Genomic DNA, 12523 nt, shown 5'->3' on the forward strand with positions numbered 1-12523 from the left:
CAATAAAGTTGTTTTTCCTGCTTGTACTCCAAAACTGTTATTAGGTAGGAGGAAGAAAAGAAGAATCTTCTGGTATGGTCATTTTTGTTGTTGTTCGTTTTGTTTTTTGTGCTGGGGATTGAACCCAGTGCCTTGTATATGCTCTAACCCTGAACTACATCATAGCCCACATTGATTTGTTTTTTTTAAAACTATGTTCTTTATTCACATTAATATTTTTTTAAAAAGCTTTCTGATTAAGAATTCTTTTACTAGAGCACTTTACTAACCAGATAGATACAAAGCATATAGGTTAAAGGTAGCAAATATGTGAATGGTGAAAATATTGACAGTTCATAGTGAAATATATTTTTCATATGTAGTTTCCATAGTAATACAGAAATTATTATTAATCTTGTGGCAGTACTGGTTTGGATTAGAATATACTTCAAAAATTTTATACTTTTTCCTTACATGACTGGATATCCCATGAATGTGTGTTTAAAATTGTGGTAAAATTCACATAACACAAAATTTATCTTAAAGTGTACCGTTTTTTTAAGTGTACAGTTCAGTGGTGTTAAGTATTTTCTCAGTGTTGTGCCACCAATCTCCAGAATTTCTTAATGTTGCAAAATTGAAACTCTAAACCCATTATGCCTGTTCCTTATTTCTCCCTCAAACAATGACAACTTATTTTCCCTTTCCCTCAGCCCCTGGCCACTCCTCTTCTACTTTCTGTTTCTTTGAGTTTCACTTCTTTAGATAGCTCATGAAAGTGGAACCACATAATGTCTTTTTTGTGACTGGCTCATTTTACTTAACATAATGTGCCCAGAGTTCGTCCATGTTGTGGCATGTTCTGTGTGCTTACATAATAAGTCAGATGACCCACCTTCCTCTATTCCCTCACATCACTGTTGCTGTGAACTGTTTGTTTTTAAAGTCTGGCCTTCAAAATGTGATTTCACAGTAGTTGTTGCCCTTTCTGACCACAAATGTCTATAACACATCCACTCTATAAAACAATATAAAATGGTGTTTTTATGAAGAAGAATATATTCTTTTCATCTCTCAGATTTATCATTGACATGTGCAGTGAAAGAAAAGATTAGAGAGCTACAAAAGGGGCCTCATGAAGTCTTAATCTTTATCATGAGGACAGAGGGGGTTTGTAGCACTTAATCGCCACATAAAACTTAGTGACTTGAATCTGCCCACGCTGATAACGGTCCGTTGGGGTAGCAGTTTGGGTGGGGCTCAGGTGGGGATTGGGCACTGGTCTTGCTGTGGTTTCTAGGGCTTCTGCAGTCATCTCGAGGCTTAACTGGATTGACAAGTGAACCATGGCCTTGTTCCTGGGTCTGGCAGTTGGTGATGCCTGTGAAGCTGGCTGGTCTGAACAGGGAAAGCCTGGGGTGCTCTCAGCCTCCTTGGTTAGAAGAGATTTCCTCACACGTTAGGCTTGAGGAACTCGAAAGGCCTAAAAGTTCAGGAGCCATGTTTTCACTTCTTTTGTTCAGAGCAAATTGTTGAACCAGCCCAGAACTGGGAAAGAGAGAAATAGACTATGTTTTTTTTTTCCCTCTTGGTGTTAGAGACCACACTTAGGGATTATTGCTAGAGAATGAAATGTAAAACACACTCTATCACTGAGCTGCACCCCCAATCCTAGACTACCCTTTATGATAGAATCAGCCCCAGAGTTAGATTGTGACAAGGTGTGATAGGAACAGGAAGAATTTTTAGCTTAGTTCTTTACAGTCTTCCATAGGAGTGATAGGATGATATTTGTATTTTCAGAAAGATGACTTGAGTGCAGCGTCAACAAAGATTTGGAGGGAACAAGGGGTATGGCAGGGTTAAGAGGCCATGGACTGAATCCTCTGAAACCATGAGCAAAGGTAAACTTCTTCTAAGTTCTTGTCAGGCATTTGGTCACAGTGATGAAAAGCTGACTAATACAAGTACTAATCATATTTTTCACCCATATGACTAGGAAATTTTTAGTTACAAACTACTTAATTGAGAATTAGATTACAGAGTTAAGAATTGCCTACTTCTGTCTAGCCAGAATGTTAAAGCACACATATGTGTGTGCATCTTTTTGTAATCCGGTGTTTTATGTATTATGTAGTTCATATGGAAAATCATTACTTTCTTAATTTATTTACACAAAAGATCAAACTTAGAAGTTCTTAGTCATTCTTTGTAATGAGTTAAACAGTTCACATTTGGATGTTAATAAATTGCTTTCCAATATGCAATTTATATCCAGATTTTTTAAATTGATGTATTTGGTAACAATGCCACCACAATTTCCCCAGCATTCTAGTAGTAACGATTCGTTGACATTTATTAAAATATTGTGGAGTACACACTTCAGTTTCTTGGGAACAAATGTACTTGTTCCTTTTTCATGTAGATGAAATGCCTAAAACAGTCACTGAAAATTGGTTTCTAAACAGTAGAGTGTGGTAGATAAGTGCCAGTTCTGAAGGAATGCCAAAGAAATTATAAATAAAATTGTACAACAAAGCCTAAGATAAGTCCATTCTGGGAATCATAATCTTCTGTAAGTTTTTGTCTTTGTCGTTGATCTTCCCAACTTAAAAATTTTTCCGATGGAAGTTTTTACACGAAAATTGCAGTGTCCCCCTCACGTACTTCTCCCTCATCTTCAATAATCATCACTTTTTGCCCTTTTTTCATTTAATCTGCTACTCCTACTTCTGATTTATTTTGTCATTTTTTAAGTTTCTGTTGTTTTAAAACTAGATTTGAGACATCATCTCATTTCTTAAATAGATACATTAGTATCTATTTCTGAGAAATAAGGACTTGAAATCTAACTTTAATACCATTAGTACAGTGAATGTAACTCTAGTATCATCTAATGCCCAGTTCGTTTTCACATTTCCATGACTATCTTAAAATTATCTTTTGTTTTTTCCAGTTTTAGTCAAAATCCAAAGTTTACTCATTGCTTTTGGGTTAATATTTCTTAAATTTTTTTAATTTATATATTGTGTGGTTTTCACTCTCCCCACTTTACTCATACCACTTCATTGTTGAAGGAACAAGACCATTCATTCTGATTTTTTCCTACATTCAGACTTGTGCTAAAATGAGAGAATAGAAAAAAGACATTAGTCTCTGAAGAGATCCTTCTTCCATGCCACTAATATTTTATAGGGGAATGGGAGAATGACTATTTGGAATGGATCATTGAACCTTTCCTATGTGGCATTTATATTCCAGGGGAAATAAACAATAAATTAAAATTATGACATTTGTTTCCTCTAGAAAATGATAGAGCATAACAAGGAGAGAAGGAGTTGTGGGACCCTGCTGGGCATGGTTGGATGCGGTGGGCACCAGAGGGGTAATGGGATCTGATTTACATTGAGACCCATCCCTCTGACGTGAGGTGAAGGAGCAAAATGGAGTAGGGTCCCATTTAGAAAGCTACCCTGTAATGTAGGCAGGAGACCTAAGGGTTGGATTGGGGGAGAGCTAGCCAGCAAGAGAGGAGCTAGGCCAGATGCCAGTGTTTCTGAATTCAGGAGCTATACACAGGAAGGAGGGACAGAGAGGGTCTCAAACAGGCCTGTCTCAGGCAAAGCTGAGTAGTTGTGACAGTTTCCATTCTAGTAAAGGACCAGCAAAACTGGTACTTTTTAAATCTAGTGCTAATAAATGCATTTTTAATCTTTTTTTTTTTTTTTTAGTTAGGCTCTTAAGTGGTCCTTTTTCTATTGTTTAAACTTAAGTTTCTGTTGTGAATGTGTTGTTTTACAAATGTCATATAATTTAATTCTTTTTAAAAATACTTATTAGCCAAGGGATTTGCAGGTTTGAATATTGATAGCAGTTGTACTGGCTGTTTTGGGGGGGAAAAGTCAGAACTACAAAAAATAAATAGTAAAATGAACATTTATATTCCCTTCATCTAAATCCAGCAGTTAAAATTTTATGACCTTTGATTTAGAATGGATATATGTACCAGTTTTTCCTAAACCATTTGACAGTAAGTTGCAGACATCAAGAATACCCAGAAATATAAGATTAATGCCACATGATTATCTAATATATAGTTCTTAGTTATATTTCTCCCATTGTTCCCATTTCATGAGAATCCAGTCAAGAAGTACCCATTTTTGTTTTCTTGACTCAAGTGTCTTTAATTTTGATCAGTCTCTTGCCTTTATTTTATTTTATTCAGTGACATTGACATTTTTAAGGAGACCAGGTCAGTTGTCTTGCAGACTCTTCTACAATCTGGATTTGTCTGACCATACAAATATACTTCTACCTTTTGACGACTTGTAAATATAAGAATGGGAATAGGGTGTGATTTTTTTTTTTAAGTCTTCTGAATATCACTTCCAGTTACTGCCACATACTAGTAGAACAGTGGTTTTGCAACAAGCATTGCCACAGAGTCAAAGACATTACATTGAAAGGGAAGTTTAGATTTCATCTCCAGGAATCACAAACTATAGAAAATATCAGATTAGGTAGAACCTTTATAACAAAATGGAAACAGAAAGCTGAATTTTGACTTTAGATACAGAGTGTGTTTCCAGATTTAACCTGATTCTTATTGGTTCTCTTCCAATTATGTGCTTCCACTGAGACTTTTGAGCATCTGACCCACATATTCATCTTTCTCATTATGTAGCTAAGGAAACTTCAGGCAGAGAGGTTAAGTTACTGAAAAGTACAGAATTAGAATTAGTAAGGGACAGTAAGGTCTTGAAGACCCAATTAATTTCCTACCAAAATGCCAGTGATTTACATTGATGGGACTAGTCTCTAATTTTAGTACTTTAGTAATTTAGTACTGTGATTAGGGGAGGCGAGGGAATAAAGAATACCACAGAAAGAAGGGTGGGTGTGAGTGGGGTGTTGGGGATGGAACCCAGGGCCTTGCACATGGTAATAAGCATATACTTTACCATTGAGTTATATTCCTGGCCCCTATAAGTAAGTTTCATGTTAAATAATTAAGGTGGTCTAATTTAATTTGTATTTTTAATGCCATTTTAAGATCATTTCTTTTATCTGTTTTCTATGCTTCATAATAACTTTCTTTCTTTTTCAGCTCCAAGGCTTTGGCCGACCAAGTGTTTACCATGCTGCTATTGTCATCTTCCTAGAATTCTTTGCATGGGGCCTCTTAACAACGCCAATGTTGACTGTAAGTATTACTGACTGGTCCTTGTTTATGAAGGCTATAGAGGTTCTTAGGCAGGCATCCCTAGGTTTGGGTATCTGGGCTTATGTTTGAAGTAGCTCTTGGTAGTGATTAAAGACTGCTTGTTCAGTTGGGTTGTTTCTACCATGTGTTCTGTAAACCACCTGCAACAAAACATCTCATTTAATATTCATGGGTAGCACTGCACTCCCACTGAACCAGTGTCCACGGTATGCTATTATAAAGTGAACTATATATATTTAGTAAGGTCCTTAGATATCCTATAGGAAATAATTGCAAAGCTTTGTTGAAGTTTGTGTTGTCTTTGTGACTTGAGGACATAGTAAATAAGAGATTGACAAGCACCTTGTAAAAATGGAAGTAATAATCACAAGAATGTCTGTTTTTCTGGTTTTGATATCTTATTTGTAGCCATTTCTACCAACCCAGTGTTGAATTTCCTGACAGGAACTCAGATCCCTGAGAAATTTAGGGTTGGTTCTCAAATAAGCAAAGAATTACACACATCTAAGTGCCAATTGGAGTTCAAGGAAACAAACCTGGGATGAATTGGTACGAAGAAAAACTATAGTGTATCTAGTACGACAGAGTCAATTACTGATCAGAGACTTCACATGTGTATAATAATTTCCTATTGAAGTTATCGAAAATTAACTACTGCCTTTTCACCATTTAAAAAAGGAAGTTTGGGGCTGGGGATGTGGCTCAAGCGGTAGCGCGTTCCCCTGGCATGCGTGCGGCCCAGGTTCGATCCTCAGCACCACATACAAAACAAAGATGTTGTGTCCACCGATAACTAAAAAATAAATAAATTTTTTAAAAAAAGAAGTTTAATTTTCATCCATTTCCTCCCTTGTGCTATTTCATGTTGGTTAAAAACAGACTTAGCATTTAGTCTTCAGGTAACAGAATGTCAGTTAAGATCAACAGGACTGATAGAAGGATGTCATCTGGAGATCCTGAATCCAGAGGAATGGTCTCATAGTATTGCCTCTGCATTCAGTGACTTGGCACAACACCGTATTGATTTCATCTGAGGATAAGGGTAGGCTTGTGGCTGTGCATGGAACACTGGGATAACAGTGGATAGAGAAACCTTGGACTTATAGAAATAAAGATATCTGAGTATACTTGTAATGCTGCTGGTCATTTAAGAAGTAGTGCAACAGATATTTCTTTGGATGACCTGGCTACACCTTTCCCCTTCCCTGATACCTGTACACATGTATGCTGTAACATTTTCAAAGCTAGCAAGCCCTGGAGTGGTCCTTTAACCAAAGCTTTAGAAATCAGATATTTTATTTTGGGAATTTTGAATTTTGAATAAAATTGAGAAAGAGACTTAAGAGGATTTGTGTACATGTGAGTACAGCGCTGGGGGTCAAACCCAGGGGGCACAGCTAGGCAAGTGCTATACCACTTAGCTACACACTACCATTTCCAAGAAGAGGAATCATTAAAAGTGACTACTGTGGGCTGAATTGTGTCTCCCCCCGCCTCCCCCCCCCCGCCTCCTGCAAAAGAGCATATTTAAGTCTATACCCCAGAACCCCAGAATGCAACTGTATTTGGAGTCAGGGCCTGTAAGGTGGTGTTTAAGTTAAAATGAGGCTGTTAGGTCAGGCCCTAATTCAAATTGAATGGCCTCCTTATAAGGAAGGGAAATCTGGACTCAGGTAGGACTGAGGAAAGAACATCCAAGGACATGGAGAAAAAATGGCCATCTAAAGTCAAGGAGAGAGGCCGCAGGAGAAACCAACCCTGCTGAAACCTTAATGTTGGGCTTCCAGCCTCCAGAACTGTGACAAATAATGTGTATCGTTTTAGCTACCCAGTCTGTGGCATTTTGTTATAGCAGTCCTAACAACTAATATAATGATGATCTAAAAATACATAAGCAACTGGCTTAAGTTCCTTCCACAGCCTGTTCAAGGCTCTCCCAAGCTTTTTTTTTTTTTTGATACTGGGAATTAAACCCAGAGGCACTTAATTAACCATTAAGCCCACATCCCCAGGCCATTTTTATATTTTATTTAGAGACTTGCTGAGTTGCTCAGGCTGACTTTGAATTTGCAATCCTTATGCCTCAGCCTCCTGAGCCACTGGGATTACAGGCATGTGCTACCGCCCTTGGCTTCCCAAGTCTTTTCTTACATCAACTTTTTGTTTTGGATTCCAATGTATATTCTGCTATTGTTCCCAAAATTTTCTTTTCTGAGATTCTATTATTGATGTACATGATTAGAGGCAAGAGAGGTGCCAAAGAAGAGATTGTGAGGAAGATTTTGGTCTTACTGATTATTTAACATTTAATTTTAATAAAAAGCCTTTTTAATTGTCCTCAAGTTTCAGTTGTTTTTAAAAATCATTCGTGCTTAACTCATCCCAATAATTATTTTGCCTTAACAGAGAATCCCTTTTGGTATAATTAATCCCTTGTTCCCCAGTGAAGTTTAGAAAATAAAGAACTTTTGGATGGCTCTCAGCCATTTAGCTTTACATAAGACTTTGCTACAGATGGTTTAAGTTTTTAAGTCTTCCGTCACATTTAAAATACAGTTTGGTTAATTAAAATTATAACTTGGATGGAGCACTGGACTTTAAAAAATCCCTGTATCTCTTTTATTTATCCTCTTTTATTTTTTTCTTGCTGCACTACCTTTTCATTCTTAGTAATTAGTAATTATAAGATAAGTGATTCCCATCTAACCTTTCATCACTGTGTCCCTAGTGCCTAGTGCTGCCTAGAACTTAGTGGTGATTAATAACTATTTTCTTTGAACAAATATATCTGTTGCAGGCACATACCTGTGTCCTCAAGTGAATGTCCTCATGACACATTTTTGGTACGAATATAGACCCACCAGCAAATTGTGTTAGAGTATACCAAACATAAATTAACTGTTTTAACCATTTAAAGGTGTAGTTAGTGGTACAGAATTCATAATGTTGTACAACTGTCATCAGCATCTAGAACTCTAACTTGTAGAGAGTGAAACTTCATACCTGTTCATCAGCCTCCCTTTCCCCTTCTCTGCAGCCCTCAGCAATTATCATTCTCTTGTCGTTTCTATGAATTTTGACAACTCCACCTCACATAACTAGAATCATATTTATCTTTCTGTGACTATCTTCTTTCACTTAGTATAATATTCTCAAGGTTATCCAAGTTGTATATCTCAGGATTTCCTTTGTCTTTAAGGCTAAATAATATTCTATCATAACTACATACACATTTTGTTTATCCTTTATTTGGTTGGTGAACACTTGGCTTGCTTTTACCTATTGGATGTAGGGAATAATGCTGCTGTGCTAACCAGACTGTGCTAACTCTGTTTTGTTTTTGGATTGGGGATGCTGGTACAACTCTTCCCTGTGGAAAACAGGTATGCCCTCTACCTTCTGTCTTTTCTGATTGGACAGAGAAGTGGTAATGTTTGGTTCTTTGATAAGGAAGGATCAGAATTAGGATTTATTTCTTCACAACTGAAAGTTCATGAGTATACAAAAAAGTCCTTGCTTTTAATTCTTTTTGGCACATATCCAGAAATGGAATTGCTATATCATAGAGTGATTTATTTTTAATTTTTTGAGGAACTGCCAAACTCTTTTCCATGGAGACTGTAGTACCATTTGATATTCCTACCAACAGTGTATAAGGGTTCTGGTTTCCCTGGTTTCTCTGATTGCTGACACTTGTTATTTTATGGGACTTGCTTTATTTTCAATAGCAGCCATCCCAGTGGATGTGAAGTGGACTGGGCCACTTGTTTTAAGAAACTGAGATTTTTGGCCCTAGCACTTTGGTTCCCCCACCTCCAGCTTGTTTACAAAGTAGAGTATCAGGACTGGGGATATAGCTCAGTGGTAGAGCATTTGCCTAGCATTTGGAAGGCCCTGAGTTCAATCCTTAGTACAAAAACATAAACAAAAAGTTTCAAAATAATGTTTCTTTTGTGGTCTGTTCTATTAGCTCAGCAGGTTTCTCATTATAAAAGTAATTCTGTAGTCATCCTTTGTTGGTAGGGATTCAAATTAAAATGAAGAAATACCTTAGTTCATTTTTTACCCTGTCAGAAATTCTAAAACCTGCCAGGCATGGTGGCATACACCTATAATCCCTGTGACTTCAGAGACTGAGGCAGAACAAGTTAGAGGCCATGCAGTCTGTCAATTTAGTGAGACCCTCAGCAACTTAGTGAGACCCTGTCTCAAAATAAAAAGGACTAGGGATGTAGCTTTGAAGTAAAGCTTCCCTGCATTCAATCCCCAGTACCAAAAGGAAAGAAATTCCCAAAACCTTTTAGACAATTATTGTGTCCTTTGGTCATTCTGACTCTCGGTTAGATTGTTAGATTCCTTCTTTTTGTAATTAATTAGTTAATTAAATGCTGCTTGCAGAAATTAGGGTAATATGCACATTTAGCGTGAGGAATACAGTTGCTGGCATGATTCTGTAATTCTATTTAAGAAGTGTAACTGAGTTAGTAGATGTGCTCCTTCCTTCTCTCTTTCTGGGATTTTTGGTATTGCTAAATAAAGCTAAATGCCCTGTACTTTCCTGACTCTGTCCACCCTTCATACCAGAGTATGTTAATCTTGTTTCATTTTTGGATTAGGGGTGCTGGTGCAACTCCTTCCTGTGGAAAACAAATATGCCCTCTCCGCTTGTCCTTTCTGGTTGGACAGAGAAGTGGTAATTTGGTTCTTTAATAAGAAAGAGTCAAAATTAAGGTTTATTTCTTCACAAAAGTTCATTTATCTTTTTTCTTTCTTTCTTTTTCTTTTTTCTTTTTTTTTTTTTTTTTTTTTTTGTATATTTTAGTGTGTGTGTTGCTGGGGATGGAATCCATGGCCTTGTGCATGTGAGGAAAGCACTTACCAGCTGAGCTATATCCCCAGCCCTATCTTCTTTTTTAATGCAGGAGTTTGCTATTTTCCAATTTCTAGTCCTTGGCATCTTGAGTCCATCACCCACCATGGCATAACTGTTAAAATGTTGATTCACATGTGCTCTTTTTGTTTGTTCATTTTTTTCCTTTGCTAAGTGGACAGCATTCTTTCTTGTTTCCATCAAGATAAAAAAATAAAAGTGTTGAGAGCATAATTTGGCAGTCCAGAAAACTGTATATGTATTAATATTTTTGACAGTCTGAGTAACCCTACTTTCTGGCAATGATTAGTATCTATTTGAAACAGTGCAGAGCAGTTTACTTCTTAGTCCAAAGTCATTTGCTCCTTGAGATTTGTTGCCTTTGTTATGTAGCCATGACCTAGCTTACAGTTTAGTTTGTTTATTAAACACCGTCAGAAAGGACTTACCCCTAAACCTCTGGAGCAAATTTATAAAACTGGACTTAACTTCTAGTAGTAGGAGTTGTGTTGAATGGTGGTTTATACTTAAAAGTTGACTTTTCTCTCATCTTATGTTCCTGCCTGACATTCTGTCCTCTAGTACAAACATGCATCCTCTCAGAGTCCCCTGACTTCAATTTATTTTAAATAAAGTAATCTGATCAATTTTGGTGTCTTCATAAGTATTTAAATTGGGCACTTATTTTGATAAAGACATGCTTAATGTTCTTATAAGTAAAGAATTTTATTTCTTGTGATTTACAGATTCTATTTTGCAAGCTGACCTTGAAATCCTGCTAGATTCAGGAGTTCAATATTCCCCACTCCCTCATCCTTTTCATGTGATGGCCTGAAAATCCAAAGAATGCTTTTTAAACACTTTTCTGCCACATTCAATTTTTGTTCCCTCTCCTTGCTGACTCTCAAGATAATGTGCCCATTTCTTCCATCATTCAGTGAACACATAGTCTGTCTTGTCATCCTCTTTTTTGCTTTGTTAGCCAGCCCTCCTATCTTCTTCACTTAATCATTGTTTTGTTTTTGTTATTCTTTTGCTTTGTTTTGTTTTTGTTTTTGAGTTAGGGTGGCTGGTAAAGGATAGGACTGTATGCTAGGAGTTTTTGTCATAATACACAAGCACTTCATTGGATAATTTGCTCTTCATGTGGAAAGGAAGTAAAGTAAATGCTCTAATAACTATAGTCACACAGAGACCATCTTGCTTTCTGGAATCACAAGATGTCCCAGGTTCACCTGGTGATTTACTAGTGGTTTTGTGAACAAAGTGCCCAAAACGTGCCTGTTTGTGTGCTTGATAATTATTAAAATAAGTACCACCCAGTAAAGTATCTATAATATGTTAACAATATTTGTTAAATCTTTGCCTTCTCTTGCACAGCCAGCTATGATGCTGTAATGATCATTAACCAAACAGATGCAGTGAGCTTTGCTGGGCATTTGTTTCTGTACTGTTATATACTTTCATATCAGCAAACAAGCAAGTGCTTAAAAAAAAGACCTCTGCTGATTTCAACAATATAGTTACAAGAAGTACTGACATGACAAGACAAGGAGACCCTCCAATGGTTACCATTGTCTTAAAATTTGGGATATGAAATGTTTTGGTGTGCATTCCAATTTTGTTATAGATTTTTCTCAATACTTTCGTATCTCTTGACTTCCACATCCATTTCATCTGATGGGAAGACGAACATTAACAAGAATTGTCTTTCCTTTAGGTCTCACAGGTTTCCACACTGTCCTTGGTCTATATCTGGCTTACTGTCTGCTTTCGTACTGTTTCTGTGATAAGAATGATTTTTACATTTTTAAATGGCTGATTATTTTAAAATACCACAAAATATTGTTAACATATTATACGGATAGTATTCAGTTGTATCTACTCTGATATATCTCCATTCTGATGTTGTTGTTCTTTCTGAATTTTCTTCTGTAATCAATTCTTGAAGGCTTTCTTGTGTGTTGCTTCATTTGGTGCAGGTCTATAATTGTGCAGTGTGTTGTTTGTAATGCATGTAGTATCTTAAATCACTTGGGGAATATTTATACTTACTTTAAGGCTTGTTTGTTTCCTTCCATTATTAGCTGGTGGAGGTGAGGTAGATTATTTTTTCCTTTTTGTGTGTGTGTCCTTTTTGTTATTTTGAATGGTTTACTTTTTTTTTTTTTTTGTTAAATTTTGTGTATCTGTAATATTTACAAGTAAAAATGTAGATTAGGGATTGAGAAATAAAATGTCTTCTGGGGCCAGGCAAGTGGTGATAAATGCATGAGGTGGGGTAAGAGTGTGCTGTGCTGTGTTTGGAACAGCAGCAACCACAATCTCTTTACTCAGCCAATTAGCAACATGGTCATTTTAGATCTTCTGGAATCCTGTGAGAAGCTACAAATCATGGATGTTGGTCAAATCTTCTGAAATTCACACATTGACATTCACACTTTAAAAAA

At 36.6% G+C, this 12523-nt stretch overlaps 1 protein-coding gene across 2 annotated transcripts in view; it reads left to right on the forward strand.

The window, feature by feature from the left end:
- Slc71a2 (solute carrier family 71 member 2) overlaps positions 1–12523 on the forward strand; it is a 60704-nt gene that overhangs the window by 14775 nt on the left and 33406 nt on the right. Inside the window, exons 1-2 of one of the 2 annotated variants that reach the window (XM_026406912.2) lie at positions 1825–1883; positions 5087–5182. In XM_026406912.2, the coding sequence (XP_026262697.1) occupies positions 5174–5182 (9 nt within the window). In that variant the 5' untranslated portion in view covers positions 1825–1883; positions 5087–5173. Of the gene's footprint in view, positions 1–1824; positions 1884–5086; positions 5183–12523 lie in introns of those variants that run through there. The other variant, XM_026406911.2, reaches the window with a different exon arrangement.

The sequence above is a fragment of the Urocitellus parryii genome, chromosome 13 (assembly GCF_045843805.1).
Source record: "Urocitellus parryii isolate mUroPar1 chromosome 13, mUroPar1.hap1, whole genome shotgun sequence".
Taxonomy (NCBI): Eukaryota; Metazoa; Chordata; class Mammalia; order Rodentia; family Sciuridae; genus Urocitellus; species Urocitellus parryii.